Below are 17,509 nucleotides of genomic sequence, written 5' to 3' on the forward strand. Positions count from 1 at the left end.
TAAATGTACCAAATATCTAATTAATCAGACTTTGATAGACAGATACACGATTGTATGTTCGGTTCCGTTTCTACTACTACGTGGCAAAGATCCTTAAAAACTTACCGACTTATAACATCTTTTCCGAGAAATTTTCCGACCTTTTATGTAGGGTCGGCACAGTAGTTATATAAACACCTTCAGATGTAGTATTATTAACTACAAAATCAGTGTTAGCTTAGAGTCATTTACCGAAACTCTTTTCCTTCTCTTTATTCTAGCAGTACACTTCTTGGTATTTCTCTTTATTTAAATACGCCTCACACGTTTGTTTTGTGTGTCATTTAGTGATGACATAATTTAATACAAAAGGTGATTGTAAAAGTAATGACTACTTATTAATAATAATAAGACGGAGAAAACTGGAGCATTCCAAGCGGCGGAATTCTTCAAGGAATTTCATTAAAATCCCTCGTTCGCTTATTGATATGGGCGCCTGGCGCTCCGGGCCGCTTCGCACTTTATTAAGAAATCATATGAATGTCTGCGGAACGGAAGCGCGTGTACGTGACTATACGCCACATTGCGCTGGCTTTGGGCGAGCACCGAATTATCAGGGAATATATTCCGATACTAATAAAATTAAAATCGATAGATTGGTCTCGCTCTATGGTTGTTAGACGAGTTCAAAAAAGAAAAGGTTACGTCAATTCGTCGTTCGAACAGGTCATGTTTATATGCATGCGACTATGCATACTTAAATCAGTGAAAATATTATTCATTATTCAAACAAATTTCCGAGAACAAATTTTAATTAGTTAACGAGCTATTAATGCGACTATAATAATACGTTTGTATTGAATTTTGGTTCAGAACATGTTTGTATTTTGGTTGTACCTATAAACTTTAGGCTTGTGAGTTTGATTATTGTTTGTTGATATAAGTGTAAATAACTTCCATCCATATTAAAAAAAAATATAGCTAATGATTTAATATACATACATACATAATATCATATATTTATCTCTTAAGAGGTGTACAGAAGCTAAAGTCTTATTTAATAATTTATAATGATGGGATTGAGATTCAGATAGTGGCAGATTCAGATAGCCTTGAACGAATAATACAAATTATACAAGCCATATTACCTACTACTTTCTATTGATATGTTATTTAAATAAGACAAAGAAAGAAAAAAAATTGTTACGTAAGTACAATTACATTAAATTAACATTAATAAAGAAATAATTTAAATTTCGGTAGTTGCAGTAACAGACAACGAAAACGGAGACAAAAAAAATCGGTTTAAAAAGAATCCAATAAAATCTATGTCTATGTAAAAGCCCCAAAGTAATAAAAAATACAGTTAAACTCGTGCTTACGACTCATAAAAGAAGCAAATTGACTTTTTTGCTGATGCTACCGTATATTTTCGGTTTAAGTACAGAAGTATGTAATTCTACCAAATCTCATTGAGTTTATGTTAGGATGAGTTTCAGGTATTTATAGACTTTTCTTTATTTATTGGTAATACCTATATAATAATATCACCCACGTTGGCAGGTCGGATTCGAGCAATCAAGGTATCTTAAGATTTGCCTAGCCATAGTCTAGCCATTTTCATCAAGACTACCTTGATATGATGTGAAGATAAAAATGGCCGATAGATTTGTAACCAAACTATATTATACAGATAGATGATGAATTATAATTCATCATCATCATCCTCCTAGTGTTTGTATCATTTGCGGCCACACATCTTTGAAGAGTGTTACGCCTGTGCGGACTGTGTTTCCACTGATCTGGTCAGGGAGATACGAACCTAATCACGTCTGTTACCTCAATTCTTATATGATCATGGTAACACATCCAGTTTCCTGCATTTACAGGCTGGTTGGTTGCAGTTGTTCTTTGGAACGAGCACGCTTTTTTAATTCCGCTCGTCCACCAATGTTCCTATCTATTTTGCATATCATTTCTTTGATATACAATATACAAAGACTACAAAATATATTGCAATTTACATAGCTTAAATGTTTATCTCGATAAATAATACTTATTATAGTCCCATTGGTCGCAATCACAATACACCTACCTGTATCGCAACAATAAGTACCTACTTACCGTATTGCCTGCGCGTACAATTTATCTCATTAAGTTTATCTCTTTATGCACGACTAGCTTTTGCCCACGAACTTTCGTATGCGTAGAATCATTTCATTAAATTCTCTGATTTCTAGAATCTGACATAAGACAGACATATTAATGAAAACATACGCTAAATTTTTAGAGCTTAATTTCGATGAATGTGTAGCCACAGTTCAGGCTTTAGACGTAACATACAATAATAAATAGATATGCGGCTTTGATAAGTTTTTTTTAACAAATAGTTAAAATGATACGTAACACAATGACGATATAGACGACTTTGTGTGCCCTATGTCGAGTTTTGAGTTTTCCTACAGATATATGAAAATTTATAGAGAAAGTTCAGAGTAACTTCATGATTACTTTCCAACGAAACATTCTACCTTCCGAATGATGAAAAATCTTTTGATGTTCTTCTGACGCACCCATTTCATTAAACGATCTTATAGACAATTTAGATATTTTTATAGCGGCCATTTTTGTGTGATTATTCATAAAGGATGATAAGACATTTGTCTTATTTTCCCACTCTTTCTATCGTTTCCATTAATTTCAGAGTGAGAGGGAGAGGGAAGTTTATGCCTTATCAGCGTTCGTGAATAACCCCGGTGGACTGATATAGTAAGTTTGTTGTACATTTTACGTGCAAAAAGTTTTAGTAAATAAATTCAATTCTCACTCGGCCAGCTTTAATAAGATAAACCTCTGCGAAGACGCCCTTCAAAACTTAAAACAACATTACGAACTTAGTAAAACTTTAAAAAAGCTAAAAATATAACTAAAATTACTTTTCTTATTGTAATTGCTCATGACAGTAATTTTTGTTCAGAACTTCGAAATTCCATTATAGCTATTACAAAAGTTGGGAGTCAAAGTCGTTAAAACACGTGAAAGTGCCTGGGTCGGACTACCAACTCAGTTACTGGCACCTGTCGGCTAAATTAAATCCAGATGTTCTTTTCCTAGTTCGGTGGCCTCGACTTACCTCTGTAAGGATAAAATACAGTATCTTTCTGCTTAGTAATAAAGACTTAAGGTTATAAGATATTATTTTCAAAATAAAAAAACAATTTTGTCATAAAACATTTCTTTTGCCATTTCCCCATTACACAACAGACGACTTACTTGTTAAAATACTCGTTTGTGTTACCAAATAATAGTCCAGCTGAAGTTATTGAAAGATAATTCGATGGGATGGAGAAAAAATGTTACACAAAGGTAATCTAATAATGTGCGGATGCGCTTCGAACATTATAACAAATTTGTTATTACGTACTCGTAAAAACGTGATTGGTAGTCCCGAGTACCGCGTTAGGGTGTAAACGTGGAACAAGGAGTTAATAGTAAAAAAGAGTTTGAACGACAAATTGAAAAATCTTTAACTTCAAAAAGGATAATCCGACATTGTGATTTAGAATTTAATGGAAAATGCGGCTATACAGTGTGTATAATTTACAAGACAGGTCATCATCAAAAACAAATTTTAATCAATAGTCACAATAGGTATGTCCTTTATGAAAAAAAAACTTTTATGTTGGCTGCATCCCACAATATTATGTAATTTACATCGAATGAAATTCTCATATTGGAATCTTTTGTACGTGTTTATAAACCTACAGGAATAGTCTCAATGACAGGGATGATTGTTTAGAAACTGAAAGTCAGAGGCATATATATGGTAAGTTTGCATGCTCATCTACAAGACTTTCTTTTTATATTGATCTCACTTTAGTTCTAAACTTCAGGATGAAACACTCAACACTGCCATACGTTTTAATTCGGCATGGATCTCATTAAGTAGAAACAAGATTAAATTTGAAGCGTGTGATCACTCGTGCAAAGCATTTTCGACGAGTTCGCATTGGCACGTATCTCATATCCGTTTCACAATTAATTCTGTAAAATAGTTAAAATTTTGAACTGGAGATATTTCAAGTAGGATTGTATAAAATTGTTGTGTGGTTCCAGTCACTTTTGAAACGGACTTCTTCATCGCGGCAAGTAATTATCACTTAATGCAAAAACCAACCATGCAAGCTTTGATTATTTCTAGAAAGCTACCACTATTCTCACTTACCTACCTGACTTACAAAAAAAAAGAACACAACGGGAACACACGCCAGAAATAGTTTAGTCCGCTGCTTCTTCTAAACTTGCGCTTTGGAAGCTGTTGTAAATAGATTTAACAATATGTTACATTATCTTTGTAATTTGCCTTGTATCCAATTTTGAAAATAAAAAACCTATTTTTGATTATAAGACTACGGATTTAGAGCTTAGTAAGGATTTTTAAGACTGAGGCACTGATCGTATGAAAAGATGTTAAATTACCTTGTTTTATAAAAATTGGCCTACATGCCGAACTTTATTTAAGCTTTTTCGTGAGCACATTGCTTTGTAGTACATTTCCATTAGGGTTTGATATTTTGACGTTATCAAGATCAAGATAATGCCAGCCAAATGTAAAAGGTCATTATGGACCATTGCCTTTGCATTTTATTATATTTATTATTGCTTTGACCAAAAACTTTTTAGTATTTTACATATTTTTGATATTTAAAAAGTTTTTACTAAGCTTGTAAAAACTCTTTGCTATTAGATACTAATAGTATTCCTACTTCTATTGAAAAAACGTTATCAAATCTTTAATTAACTTAAGAAGTTGCTAACCTGTATACTCGTAGTGTACATTTTTATATCAGTGATTACAAATTATATTTGTTTTAATATCATCGGTTGTTATAAGAAAGAAAAATGGCAAAAAGGTGTAGTAGGTAGAGAATAAAGCCGTAGACCCATGTTGGCAATAATATTATTTGATCTAATCATCTTGAACAGTATTCTTGTAATTGATCCCTTGTAGTATAGTAGAGTTGAATGGCAGCCATTCGCAGCTTATGTGTTTTGATGAACAAATCTGAAAATAACTAATAAATATCAATTGTATAGCAGTCGTATCAGTAATGTTACGAAATCCAAACACTCCGCACAATCCGAATATATGTAGGTACAAACACAAATATTAGGTCCGTATATTATGTGAAATTGGCGTATTCTTGTACTGGCCACTTTAATCACAAATTTCACCCCTTTGGTTGGGAATTTCATTTCCTATTGATGGTGTTCCCGGCACCAGTAGAAGAGAATAGGATAACTCCATTTCTCGTAAAAGGCGACTAAAGTGTATGCTTATAAACTTGGGATTCCGCTTTTAGGCAATGGGCTAACAACCTGTCACTATTTGTATCCCAATTCTATTATTTTGCCAAACAGCTGAACGTTGCCTATCAGTCTTTTCGAGACTGTTGGCTCTATCTACCCCGCAAAGAATATGGACCTAATTATATGTATGTGTATGTATTAAACATTATTAAGGGAATTCGCAGAAAACAGAATTTTCCTACTTCGTGAAATAAAATTTCATCAGTGTCTTACCTTATTGTAGAGAATAAAAGTACTTGTTTCATGTTAATGATCAGAGATTTATTAAAAATAACTTACCTTATTTATGTAGACGTGATTATATGTATGTATGTACCAATTTTAACCATTAAGATTAATATTGATTGATAACAATAATTAATCAATAGTATACCTGACATCGGCAGTCGTCGGCGGCTAGGAACGTGAATTTCTCTGTATCGGGCTCCACACCTGGGTCGCAGTGACGCAGATTGACTAGTATTTTACGTCGCGAGCCATACACGCACACTGGATGATGGGATATCTTGAAAGGGAACTCCCAGTCTGAAACCTACGAAAAATTTATTTCGGTCGAGTTGTTAAAAAAAGCCACGCCGTAGTGCCACTTGTCTGTCGCATTCATTAGTTTTTTCTTTTATTCTTCTTGGCAAATTGTTTTCATTACTTCAATAATGTTACCTACTCTAATTATACGAGTTACTTACCTTCCTACTTTCTAAAAAAGCCATAAATAAAATATGTTCGTAGCTTGTTTATATATGTATGGGGTATTATCAAGGTTTTAACTTTAAAATTTAACCTGACAGCTAACCTTTTTAAATACCTGACTAAAATTTGAAAATACTTTTCTTTAAAACATACATTCGCTTTCATGGTTACGGCAAGAGTAGGATTTACTTACTTCTCTGGAGTCACACCGACCGCCACAAGACGAAACCTTGACGTTATCCCAACATCGGCGACCATTCTTGTCTATTTGCTCGGCACGAGCAAGAGTCATCCTCTTCATACATGGCTCCAAACTCTCAGACATCACTAAAACCTGCACTGCTAAGAGTGGCAGCCACCATTGGTACGCCCAGCGTATACGATTCATATCACCTGCCAACAAATCATATATAAAGTAAGCGAATTTTTAGTTTATACAAATCTCCTCCCCTCTTTCCCGGAAGGATAGGCATAGATCACATCCTTCCATTTGCGACGATCCCTGCATGCATCTTTCAATTCCTCCACATTTATAACTGTCTTCATGCCAGTTCGTCCGTTTAAGGCGTTCTTGACCCGATCCTTCACCAGGACGTCCTACCGTGCCACGGTCGTCGTAGGTCAAGGTAGGTAAGGTACCTATTTGACCAAGGTCCGTTATCTTGGCCAGAAGAATAAAAACTCACATTCGAAATTCAATTCTTCTTTCATTCAAAGCAAATCATTTATGTCGTATGTGACAAACATATGGAAGGAAATGGATAAGCGCAAGGACGAAGAGAAGATCTATAGTGTTTATAAATCTAGTGATAGATATACTTTACACTGCCATGCCACTTACAAACAATGAATAAATTCATTTGAACAATTTTTCACAAAATTCTGTAGATATTTTAAAAATATTTTTTTCGTTAAATATTTTCAAATACTAACTGCCAATTGAACTTCTCCTATTCACAGTTGAAGTGGGACTGGTCAGCAAATCCTTTCTTCATAATTTGTCTGGCTGAATAAATGTTATGGTCTTGTTTCCACTCATTAAACTTGAACTGCGATCAATGCCATAAAGTACAAACTGGCACAGATAGGGACAAGGGAAATAAAAACGTAGTAAAATACGTATCGCTGAGCTTACTAGTAATTTATGCAAAAGGGGCCTCTATAAATAAAGTAATGATTATGACGATTTTTACTATGCTGAAATTTAAGATTTTTTAGTCAAATTTTAATGAAATTGGCCGATGCAAAAAAAAGAAATCATCTTATACTACCTAGGTACCTATATCAAATGAGTAAAATTTTAACCCTATATAATGTATACCATGTTCGTCTGAAGTCCAAACTTCACAAACGTCATTATACGAAGGAAAAGCTGAAGGCATTTCGCAGCTGAGCCTCGTAAGCGCTGAATAGAACTATATACTAATCAATGCGGGTAATAGGCCCAGAATGGGATTAACTAGTTTACCAAAAGGTCAGCCCTACACTACACACTATTTCTGATTAGACTTGTAATAGAGTTGTAAGGGTCGCCCTTATGGTGACAATTCTACGAAGGCTGTATACTAAACGAGAAAGAGTTTAAAGCTACTGTTCCGCCAATCTTTTCTGGAAGATGATGAATGCTTTATACAATGTAAAAACATGAACGTGCTACGGCATCTATTACATATTTTCAATATTCCTGCCCATCATATCTTTTAATGCAAAACAGAAAGATTTCACTGAAAATTATGGCGGCTAACAGTATCCTGGTTACATCAGCAATTGGGGTGAATAAATGCATATATTGGTGTTTGGGATAAATATATGAATAAATTTAATATAACAACAATATACCTATTATTTTATTAATTAATCCGCGTTCACATGAAACAAAAAACGTGCCGAGTGGTTCCCGGCACCAATACAAAAAAAAATAGGACCACTCCATCTCTTTCCCATGGATGTCATAAAAGGCGACTAAGGGATAGTCTTACAAACTTGGGATTCATTTTTAGGCGATGGGTTAGCAACCTGTCACTATTTGAACCTCAATTCTATCATTAAGCCAAATAGCTGAACGTAGCCATTCAGTCTTTCCTGACCTAGACTGTTAGCTCTGTCTACCCCGCAAGGGATATAGACGTGACCAAATGTATGTCACATGAAACGCTGTGATTTTCTAGTGCAGATTGCGACCTTTTGTGTGTGATTCATGCTTTGTCTAATAAAACGTTGTCTTAATCTTTAACGTGACAACACTATCATATGTCCGTAATAACTTTCCCGTGAATCTACCAAACACAATTATAAAAATAATACTTAGTATTACTAAGAAATATCGGCTAGCTTTGTACTTTAAGTCTGCGATTTTCTTATTTCTGAATAATAAAGGTCTCCCGATGCAAAGAGCTACTTATACTTTTTTATAATTACCTATATTACAGTTTGCATTTATATCTAAAGCCAATTCGCAAATAAGCATTATTTTCTTACCCATATTGATAAAAGCTTAAGGCTGAATAATAACGCCACTGCTCTACTATTATACAGGGCATTAGCTTCGGAAATTATCGACGGATACGAAAATTGGTGGTCTCGAAACGGAAGTAGTGGTTAAAGAGCTTGTAATCAGTGGACTGTCGCACATTTATAACTGTTGTCACGAAAAATAGCGCCCAATCTTCAGCAGGAAATTACGCCCATGACTCTGTCTGGCAGAATTTTCAAGTTGTAAAAACAAATAATGTAAAGGTGCTTCCTTGCTGGTCTGGTCAAGGTCCGAAAGCGAACATCATGCTTTTAGCCGATAACCAAATCTTTCACTATCGCTGAAGCTACATTGAACGTAGCTTATGAGATATTTCGACTAGTACCTCTGTCTATCCCATAAGAATGCCTACGTAGTCTAGCCGTAAATCTAGGCTCATGGGGGTGGTGATTGATAGGTATGTATGTATAATTAACAATTCTTCCGGACATCCACCTACTACCCACTACCCACCACCACTTATACAAAAAAAATTTCAAGGTCGTAATTGTAGACGTACACTGAGTAGATAGGTTCTTTTCAAAATCCCTACAATGAGTAAACCTTCAAAAAGAAAGTTGGTTGATATAACACTATTATAAATGCAAAAGTAGGTTAGTTTGTTTGTTTTTTACTGTTTGTGTTTCAATTACAATTCCGATTTCTACGAGAAAAGGTCATCTTATTGTACTCAATCACACTCTTGAATACAAAAATAATTGCTTCAATCAAAATAAATACAACGTTGTGCAGATTTAGTGTACCTACCTACAAAATAAATATACTTGAAGAGGAACATTCACTAACCCGAGAAGAAATGAAAATTAATTGCACCTAATTTGGGATCAAATCGGTGAAGTGAAATTGAAATTGGGAGTGAGCCGCGTAATGGCGCTATTCGCTATAAAGGTGCTCCAAAAGACGCTTTACACGTTGCCCAACTTACAAGCCTTCAGAGTCCCACTTTTTGTGCAATTAGCAATTTTTCTAACATATCTATTGCGTATATCTATGATCTAAGTCTATGTCTTAAGTCTCAAATCCATGGATGTTGAAAAAAAAGTTTGGTGAAACACCTGAATTTAAGTAAAAAAACAAGGCTAATTGTTTTTTCCCCCTCTTTTATTAACCTAAGAGCTAGAGAGAGAGGGGATATAAAATATAGTACATATCTTCGTCAACTTTGGTGAACAACCCCGCAAGATTACCCAGAGAAAGACTTATACTCTTTTCCATGTTAGGACATTACATACCTTGGGAACATTTTAAATATCATTTTTTTTTTCTCCATTCTATTGCTGTCTGTCAGTATGGACTTTCAGAAATATTTGTTTCATGCGGATTTTCTGTGAGGCACATATTGACATATGTAGATACCAAAGTGGGTTCACTATCATTCTGAATATTTGTATTGGAATCTTTGCAATATAAAAATATCATAATGTAGATAAGTAGGCCTCTGATTATTTATTTTATTACGATTTTTTTATTAAATTGAATATATTCATTCACGTGTAAACCGCTCTTCACGATCCAGTGTAATTAATGCCATCTCAAATACTTACCTCCAGGTAATAAAAGTAATGGAGAACCGCCAGCCGTATTTTCTCCATTGTGTTTAAGTACCACAATATATCTTTTTAAGGTGTAGGCGGCGAATATAGTTTAATTATATACCTATTATCTATATGTTTTAATAAAAAAAACCGGCCAAGGGCGAATTAGACTCGCGAATGCTTCCGTAACATAATCCATTATCCTTCTTAATTAAAAGGAAGAATTTTTTTTATTTACGGCAATAATACAACGGTATCTAAGTAGTAACGGTGTCTCAAAGTATTTGGCAAGGAATTCTTATAAGTATAACAAACTAAAGAGTGGAGCAAATATAGGAAGTTGTGTGAAGCACAACAAATTATATGAAAAGAGTACAGACCTACATACCTTTTATTAGTGCAAAATTGAGTAACAAGATAAGTGTAAACCTATGATAATGCTGCGATGTGAAAAAGGATATAATGACAGAATTATGTATGAGAAGATTATGAGAATCGGTTTCACATTCACGCTTCTTGTTTTTCTTGCGTTCTCGCAAAAGTCTTGCGTGAGTCTAGAACACCCATTACGTCAAGTGTTTAGGCTGAAGAACTTTTTCAAAGGTACCTTGAAATGAAGAAAAAGACTCGTCCTTGATGATATAGTTAATTTATCAGCCAACCTACTCAAATTCACAGAAAACTTGCCTCTATTACCGCATTATAGAGTTCCATGAAGGGTAACTTGATATCATTACTTCACCAGGTGTACCAATTACCTAAATCGAATAGATTGATGTTAAATAATAAGAGAAGAATAATCCCTTTCCCGTAGAAGTCTTAAGTCGCGATTAAGTACTTTCACCAACGTGTAATAATTCAATAACAGGCAGGCGGCCGGTCATAAAACTTAGCCGAATGAATAAGCGGACACGGGAATCCTATTCACTATGGCGGAGGCGATTTTAATAAAAAATACTGAAAGAACAAAAAATATTTTATGTTTAACGATTAATGTGGATACTCTAAGTTTGTATCCATGTTATAAAAAAACCTTGTTAATGTTAAGCTGTCACTCACTGTCCCAGATGTAATTTGTCATGTCAATGTCAATCGGACATTTTAATCATTGTCTGTATGTGACAATACGAATTTCAATTTCGTATGTTCAAAGATCTAAATTAATCTAAACTACAATGTCTTCTCAATTATCTGCACTTGAACTCCTTAAATTAGGGGATGAAGGAAGAGAAAAACCTTTTCTCAATAAAATTTGGCCCCAGCTTTTGGGATTTGTGTTCGGAGTTGGAACCGCATCTGCAATTAACTTTGGAACGAGACGTCCTGTTTTAAGCGGTAATTACATAATTTCAACAACAAATTAAAAAGCCATGGTTTAGATTAAATCCAAGTTCCAATAAAATTCTTCCAACACCCCAGTATAAAGACTTCTCCTATAGATTATTATGATTTTATTTAATACATTATGGATGTCATGTCATCTGTAATTATACTACAAATATATGAAAATCTATCAATCTGTTACTTTAAGCCATGAAAGTAACAGATAGACCGATTTTTTATAAACCAATTTGTTTCCCCCATGGATTCACTAGTGGACCACTTTTGATCTGAATGCAAACATACAGACACAAAATCACACCTCTTCCCAAGAGATAGGCAGAAACTATTGACAGATGAATTTTGTTAATTATTCAATTCTGTGATCAAAAATAGAAAAACAGATATTTTTGTTCAAAGGGGAAAAGATCAGAGAAAGATGCAGGCTAAAGCTATTTGAAAAACTTTATTATTTGAATTACTTTATTTACTACTTTGATACTTATCAAACAATAAGTTTCAACTTATTGTTTGATAAGTATCCCAATGTAATCCAAGATTTTAAATGGAGTTTTTCATCAGTCACACTTTTGTTACCATATATTTCACTTGCCTATTTATTTTATTTCAAGGTATACACAAACATGTTCTGGGAGTTGTGGCATTTACTACAATCTTAACCTATGTGCAAAACAAACGTGATGATTACTATGCAGAAAAGGATGCAGTCCTCCGACACTATGTAGAACTACACCCAGAGGATTTTCCTACTCCACGTATGTAACAATAATTATAATTTAAGTATCAGCCTCTGGCTGCATCTCCCATGAGTATGTAGCGGTAACAATGATTCTGTCTCAAGCTATCAAAGGAAAGATCATCCACCAAACCAGGTGTAAATTTTGGCTCTGATATGTTTTTAGGTAGGTTTTATTTACTAATCCATAGAAACTTTGCCTTGTTCAATCAATTTAGGTTATCAGAATTTTCCGGCCACCCACTGGTATAAAACCAACCATTCTTTGAATTCCTTAATTATCTACCTATTATTATTATAAATTCAAAAGTAACACAGTCTGCCTGTCACACTTTCCGCCTAAACTGAACAGATTTTGATGAAATTTGGTACATTGATAGAGGAATAATTATTATAAAAAGAAACAATGCCATGGTTGAAAATTAGTTTTGAAAGAAAATTCTTGGTTGGTAGTGTTGTATCTTTGATCACCTTACTTGAAAATCAACTGAATATTTTTACTATTCTGCCATAATACTACTACAGCTGGATGTGGCCTTCTAGTCTTTATGAGATTTTGGGTCCGTCTACCCCATAAGGGAAAAAGACATGATTATAAGTATGTAGTATGTCATCCTCTTGGTGTCTGTCTTGTTCAAGTTCTTCTCAGTGGGTAGGAACCAGGGTTCAACTATTCACAATGATCAAAGAGTGGATAAGTTATATATGTATAAAGCAACTTATGTGACCTCCATGACCACATTAGCAGAAGCTGACTCATTCAGGTGCCTAAATATGCGGGTTTACAATGTTTTGCTTCACTCTCAAAACAGTTTTGTTTTAATATCCATTTAATTCCCTTACAGCTCGGCAGAAAATTGGCGACATCCTCGAGCCATGGGTACCAATTCGTTGAGTTCTATTATCTGTAAAAGTTAGAATCTAGAATAAAAAAAATATGTTAATTTATGAATTTAATAAATAATTACAATATAAACACACGACTTTTAATATAATTGAGACAAACATTACATACTTAAAATAATTTTTAAACAATTCAGTCTTAAATCTTATTAATAACTAAACAGTTTATTATAATGCACTGAAGCTCTTTATATGCAGTGGTTCATAGCCTTTATGATATTGAAGATGATGTTGTGCGAGAGCAGTTAAATACTCAAATCCTTCTCCACATATAGCACAATTATGACTGTCAGCTATAGTCTTTGTGTATGGGTTGTGGCCAGGATATATATCTTTTAATCCTCTATGCTCGAATGATAACACACTGTGGCTCGGTTCAGGTAAATTTTCATGGGGTTTAGGATCAATTAAATGCTCAATGTGATGATTTACATCCTTCACGGAATGTGACTGTATTGGTGCAACATCTTTGCCCACATCTATACCAATTATATCTATGTTTGCATTGTTATATCCCTCATTTTGCAGCTTTTCAGGCTCTTCTGGGACTTGGTGTTTCTTTTGTTTATGTAACCTCTGAAAAGCAAAAGCAAAATTATTTTAACTATTTTAATTATTTTAACTTTAAATAAAATACTCATGCTATTGGTATGTTATATCTCATACCTAAGATAACTAAGATAACTTTTAAATCACACAATAATGGACTGATAGAAACTCCACTTGCTTCAATTACACTGCATACAATAAAATTAAGTAAACACACACCATGACGTTCAAATTAATTAAAATATATTTTGCACATCAACAAAAAGTTTCATTGAGAAAATGCAAGCAATAATTTTAAATAAGTACATATTTAAAGCAAATTAAACTTAACTTACAAGATCCCTTGCCTGGACGTAGGCTGCGCCACACAGATCGCATTTAAAATTCTTAACACCCCTATGCTTGCCCATGTGGCGCGTCAGTTCACTAGAGGTGATGAATGATTTATTGCATAATGAGCAAACCTAAAAAATTCAGTTAATAACTTTAGACATCAATGGTCAATGATTAAGATTCTGTAGTCTTCTTTCAGTCAACAAATGTTGGTCTTTGTAAGCTGTATGTTGAGACAGCATATGAATGATGTATTGTGGTGGTTCAGGTGAGTTCAGAATAAACACTTACATGGTCTCTCTGGCCAGTATGAATTTTGAGGTGTGCTTGAAGATTACCTTGGGCCGAAAAACGTTTACTGAAAAAGATAACATTAAATAGGCTTCAGTACAGAAGTCCAATTAAAAATGTAAATAGTTAAAAAATATAAATATAGGTTGTAACAGTGGAGGGAATGGTATTAGCCATTCCCTTGTAATACTTTTTTTAGACGATGGGCTAGCAATCTCACTGTTTGAATCCTAATTCCTTCAATAAGCTAAAAACTTACAGTCTTTTCAGGGCTTGATAAAACTACTACTAAAAATCTTGCCCTAAATAATGTTAAGTATTTAGTTAAATAATAAAATTTCTACCTGCAAACTTCACACTGAAATGGTTTCTCTCCAGTATGAACACGTAAATGGATAGTTAAATTGTGTTTTTGGGTGAATCGACGAGAACAGTACATACATCCAAATGGCTTATCTCCAGTATGGGTTCTGAAACAATTTAAATTGTTTTTCAACACACATTCATTCAAGCAAAGCAAGGGGTAAGACATCGATATCGCCGGCGATTATACTGCCTGTCAAATCTCCGCTATACTCAATATGGATGAAGCAAAAAAATACAAGGCAAGTGGAAATGTAATCTATGCTTCAACTTCAAGCAAAAGTTTTTAGAGTTTCATAGTATGATAAAATATTAAAAATTTTATAATTCAAACAGATGTGCTGCAGTTTCAGTACTCAAAAAATATATGTAAAGCAACAGCAAGTTTGTTACAATTTATGTTTATTTTTAATATTTTGTCCCATCATGTGCTCTAGGGAGCAGCCTCAGACCTTTTGAGAAGAACCATTGCCCATTGCCAAGAACAATCCCAAGTTCATTAGCCTTCCCCTTAGTCGCCTTTTACAACATCAATGGGAAAGATATGTATGGTCCTATTCTAAAGTGCCAGGAAGCACACGGCATTTGGCCAAATATGGCTGCTTTTACCTGACGTGCATTTCCAGCTGTGCTTGACACCGGAACTGCTTGTTGCACTGGTAACAATTATGCTCCTGTTTAGGTTTCGGCTTGGGTCCACGTTTCTGCTTCTCTGACTCAGGCTTCTTTTTGTAGTTTCCATTGGTTTTTCTTTGGCTCATGCATTTACTGAAACATTTAAAGTTATTTATTAACATAAAGTTTATCCTCACACATAGCAACTGTAAGTAGGCACTTGTACCTCTAATATAGTTATCTAAATGAAGTTTGTAAAATACACAATTCCATGCTTAATTTGTCTACCAGTTAGCTGTTAGTCATTGGAAATGATTAAAGGAGAGATAAATAGACAAGACGTCTGGTATAATAACTTGACTGACAAAGATAATTACCATTTTTTTATAATAGTTGTCCTTACCGGCATCTGAAATTAATGAGAAATAAAGTTATTTATATATAATTCTATAATTGATTTAATTGTACTAAATTATAAAAAGTTACCTACAATAGGATCCGTCATCACAGCTGCATCATTAAACCTGCAACATTTTTTTATTTACCTAAATTAAAGTTGGCATTTATGTGTTTATTCCTATCCATCAATATACTGAAATCCTAAACCTTACATAAATTAAAAAAGTAACTGACTGGTGTTCTATACTATAAAGATATTGGCGAAAAAAATTATATGGGGATCTATGTACAACAGAAGCAAACATATGATTTTTGAAATTTCTGCCTGTCTGCATGAATGTTTGTACTCACAAAACACCAAAACTATTGTTCCATATTGAATGCATTTTTCAGATGTATTAAGCTTGGTCCAACTTAAAAACTAGGACACAAACCCCAGCTTCTTATTGAACTTTTTGAGTGAACATAGTTGCGGGCAATAGCAAACAAAACAGTTTAACTAGTATGATTTAAGAAGTGTTTTTGTGTCACATAATACCTCACAATCAATTTTGATGATGTTTGTCACAAAAACAGACAAGGTTCAGAATTATCATTGGTTACATTTTAATGAAAGTTCTCACAGGAGCTAGGCACTATGCATAAGGTGTTAATTAATATAAAGAAAAACACCATAAATAAAGTAACACTTACTTCTCTGGGGTGTGCAGCCCCAAATACTGCCGAAGCCGCACATCAGCTCTTTCACATGTTTGTTTGAAATGATAAGCAATTCCAAGTTTGTATACACAGTTACTGCACATTTGTTCTGGCAACCCATCGTTTTTACTTATCTGAAGTAGGTAATGAAGACAATATATATTCCATAAAACTTTTAGGTAAAACTATTATTCAAAGAGGATATAATCACAATCTACGTTTTATATACGTCTTATTTGTCTACTAGTTTTATAGGTCTACTTTTGTTAAAATATAAACAAGACATTATTTCCACACACTTACTTTAATATTAGATGAATATTCTATCATTTCACATAGCGTTAGATTAAAGTTTTTAGTAAAAATGGAAGAGAGCACACCTTCTTCCAAACATATTCTACAGATTTTATTCATTTGACTATTTTTACATGAAAATTACAAATTTTAAAGTTTTACTGTTTTTGTTTGTTGATTTGATTTGACTTATCTTGACATAATTTCGATAAACATATTATGTACCTATTGACAGTGATTGCAGTGCAGAGTAGGAATGTGAAAAAAAAATCGATTATGGAAAAAATCGATTAAAAATCGATTTTTTTAAAGTAAAAATCGATTTTTGTACGTGATTTTTTTAAAATTAATAATCGATTAAAAATCGATTTTTAAAATCATACAATAAATGCACTCCGACATTACGTTTTTGTCTTCTGGCTTGTAGCCCGGAACGCGAACTGCCAAAGAATACTATCATAGCTCCATAATATTACATTAACGCCATCTGTGCATTATTTCTGTGCTCTTAAAACAGTTTAGATGATTAATTTAATCAAACATTCTCTAGATGGAATTAGTCGATGAACAGTATTTTACCGACATTCGGTTGATATTTTATTCATTATTCGTTGCTGAAATTAAATTTTTCAAACTTGATTGTTAAATACTTTAATTTGTGTTAATTATATAAGAACTTACTGTTTCTGTTGTTTATTTTTAACTAGCTTTTGCCCGTGGCTTCGCCCGCGCAAATGTATTTTAGATTATAAGGATACGCCATAAAATTTCACCCTTTTTTAATCCCGTATCGTGCGGGACTGTTTTAGTTTATATTTGGTTTAAATTCATATGGCTTCTCCCGTCTTGTCCCGTCTCTGCTCGTTCTGTTCCGTCCCG

At 33.7% G+C, this 17,509-nt stretch overlaps 3 protein-coding genes across 4 annotated transcripts; 1 reads left to right on the forward strand and 2 right to left on the reverse strand.

Annotated features, from left to right (window-relative positions):
* Nucleotides 1-4,948: 4,948 nt before the first annotated feature.
* Nucleotides 4,949-8,521, reverse strand: LOC106132280 (thyrostimulin beta-5 subunit-like). The gene is made up of 4 exons (XM_013331640.1): nucleotides 8,518-8,521; nucleotides 6,233-6,432; nucleotides 5,723-5,881; nucleotides 4,949-5,044 (listed from the first exon to the last, which is right to left on the reverse strand). Exons 1-4 carry the CDS (start codon nucleotides 8,519-8,521, stop codon nucleotides 4,949-4,951), a joined length of 459 nt encoding a protein of 152 aa, XP_013187094.1.
* Nucleotides 8,522-11,208: 2,687 nt separating this feature from the next.
* Nucleotides 11,209-13,160, forward strand: LOC106132296 (NADH dehydrogenase [ubiquinone] 1 subunit C2). The gene is made up of 3 exons (XM_013331661.2): nucleotides 11,209-11,442; nucleotides 12,060-12,203; nucleotides 13,030-13,160. The coding sequence occupies exons 1-3, from the start codon at nucleotides 11,283-11,285 to the stop codon at nucleotides 13,077-13,079; spliced, it is 354 nt and encodes a 117-aa protein (XP_013187115.1). The 5' UTR covers nucleotides 11,209-11,282; the 3' UTR covers nucleotides 13,080-13,160.
* LOC106132295 (zinc finger protein 624) lies at nucleotides 13,125-16,813 on the reverse strand. Of its 2 annotated transcripts, none has more exons than XM_013331659.2 (9): nucleotides 16,640-16,813; nucleotides 16,331-16,470; nucleotides 15,729-15,762; nucleotides 15,616-15,647; nucleotides 15,233-15,391; nucleotides 14,605-14,730; nucleotides 14,261-14,327; nucleotides 13,972-14,100; nucleotides 13,125-13,663 (listed from the first exon to the last, which is right to left on the reverse strand). In XM_013331659.2, exons 1-9 carry the CDS (start codon nucleotides 16,748-16,750, stop codon nucleotides 13,256-13,258), a joined length of 1,206 nt encoding a protein of 401 aa, XP_013187113.1. In that variant the 5' UTR covers nucleotides 16,751-16,813; the 3' UTR covers nucleotides 13,125-13,255. The 2 variants fall into 2 exon arrangements, with proteins under 2 accessions (XP_013187113.1, XP_060803906.1); XM_060947923.1 differs by having other exon boundaries at nucleotides 16,717-16,802.
* Between the last annotated feature and the right edge of the window lie 696 nt (nucleotides 16,814-17,509).

Source organism: Amyelois transitella, chromosome 14 (genome assembly GCF_032362555.1).
Source record: "Amyelois transitella isolate CPQ chromosome 14, ilAmyTran1.1, whole genome shotgun sequence".
Taxonomy (NCBI): domain Eukaryota; kingdom Metazoa; phylum Arthropoda; class Insecta; order Lepidoptera; family Pyralidae; genus Amyelois; species Amyelois transitella.

Bases quoted from the DNA above. Each gene is read 5' to 3' on its own strand.
- LOC106132280 (XM_013331640.1), bottom strand. The intron at 5,882-6,232 runs GTAAGTAAATCC...AATTTTTCGTAG, and splicing joins GTCGGTGTGACTCCAGAGAA to GTTTCAGACTGGGAGTTCCC. The intron at 5,045-5,722 runs GTATACTATTGA...AGTTATTTTCAG, and splicing joins CCGACGACTGCCGATGTCAG to ATTTGTTCATCAAAACACAT.
- LOC106132296 (XM_013331661.2), top strand. From the start codon at position 11,283: ATGTCTTCTCAATTATCTGCACTTGAACTCCTTAAATTAGGGGATGAA. The intron at 11,443-12,059 runs GTAATTACATAA...TTTTATTTCAAG, and splicing joins GAGACGTCCTGTTTTAAGCG to GTATACACAAACATGTTCTG. The intron at 12,204-13,029 runs GTATGTAACAAT...ATTCCCTTACAG, and splicing joins AGAGGATTTTCCTACTCCAC to CTCGGCAGAAAATTGGCGAC.
- LOC106132295 (XM_013331659.2), bottom strand. From the start codon at position 16,750: ATGAATAAAATCTGTAGAATATGTTTGGAAGAAGGTGTGCTCTCTTCC. The intron at 15,763-16,330 runs GTAAGTGTTACT...AAAATGTTGCAG, and splicing joins GGGCTGCACACCCCAGAGAA to GTTTAATGATGCAGCTGTGA. The intron at 14,731-15,232 runs GTAAAAGCAGCC...AAATTGTTTCAG, and splicing joins CAGCTGGAAATGCACGTCAG to AACCCATACTGGAGATAAGC.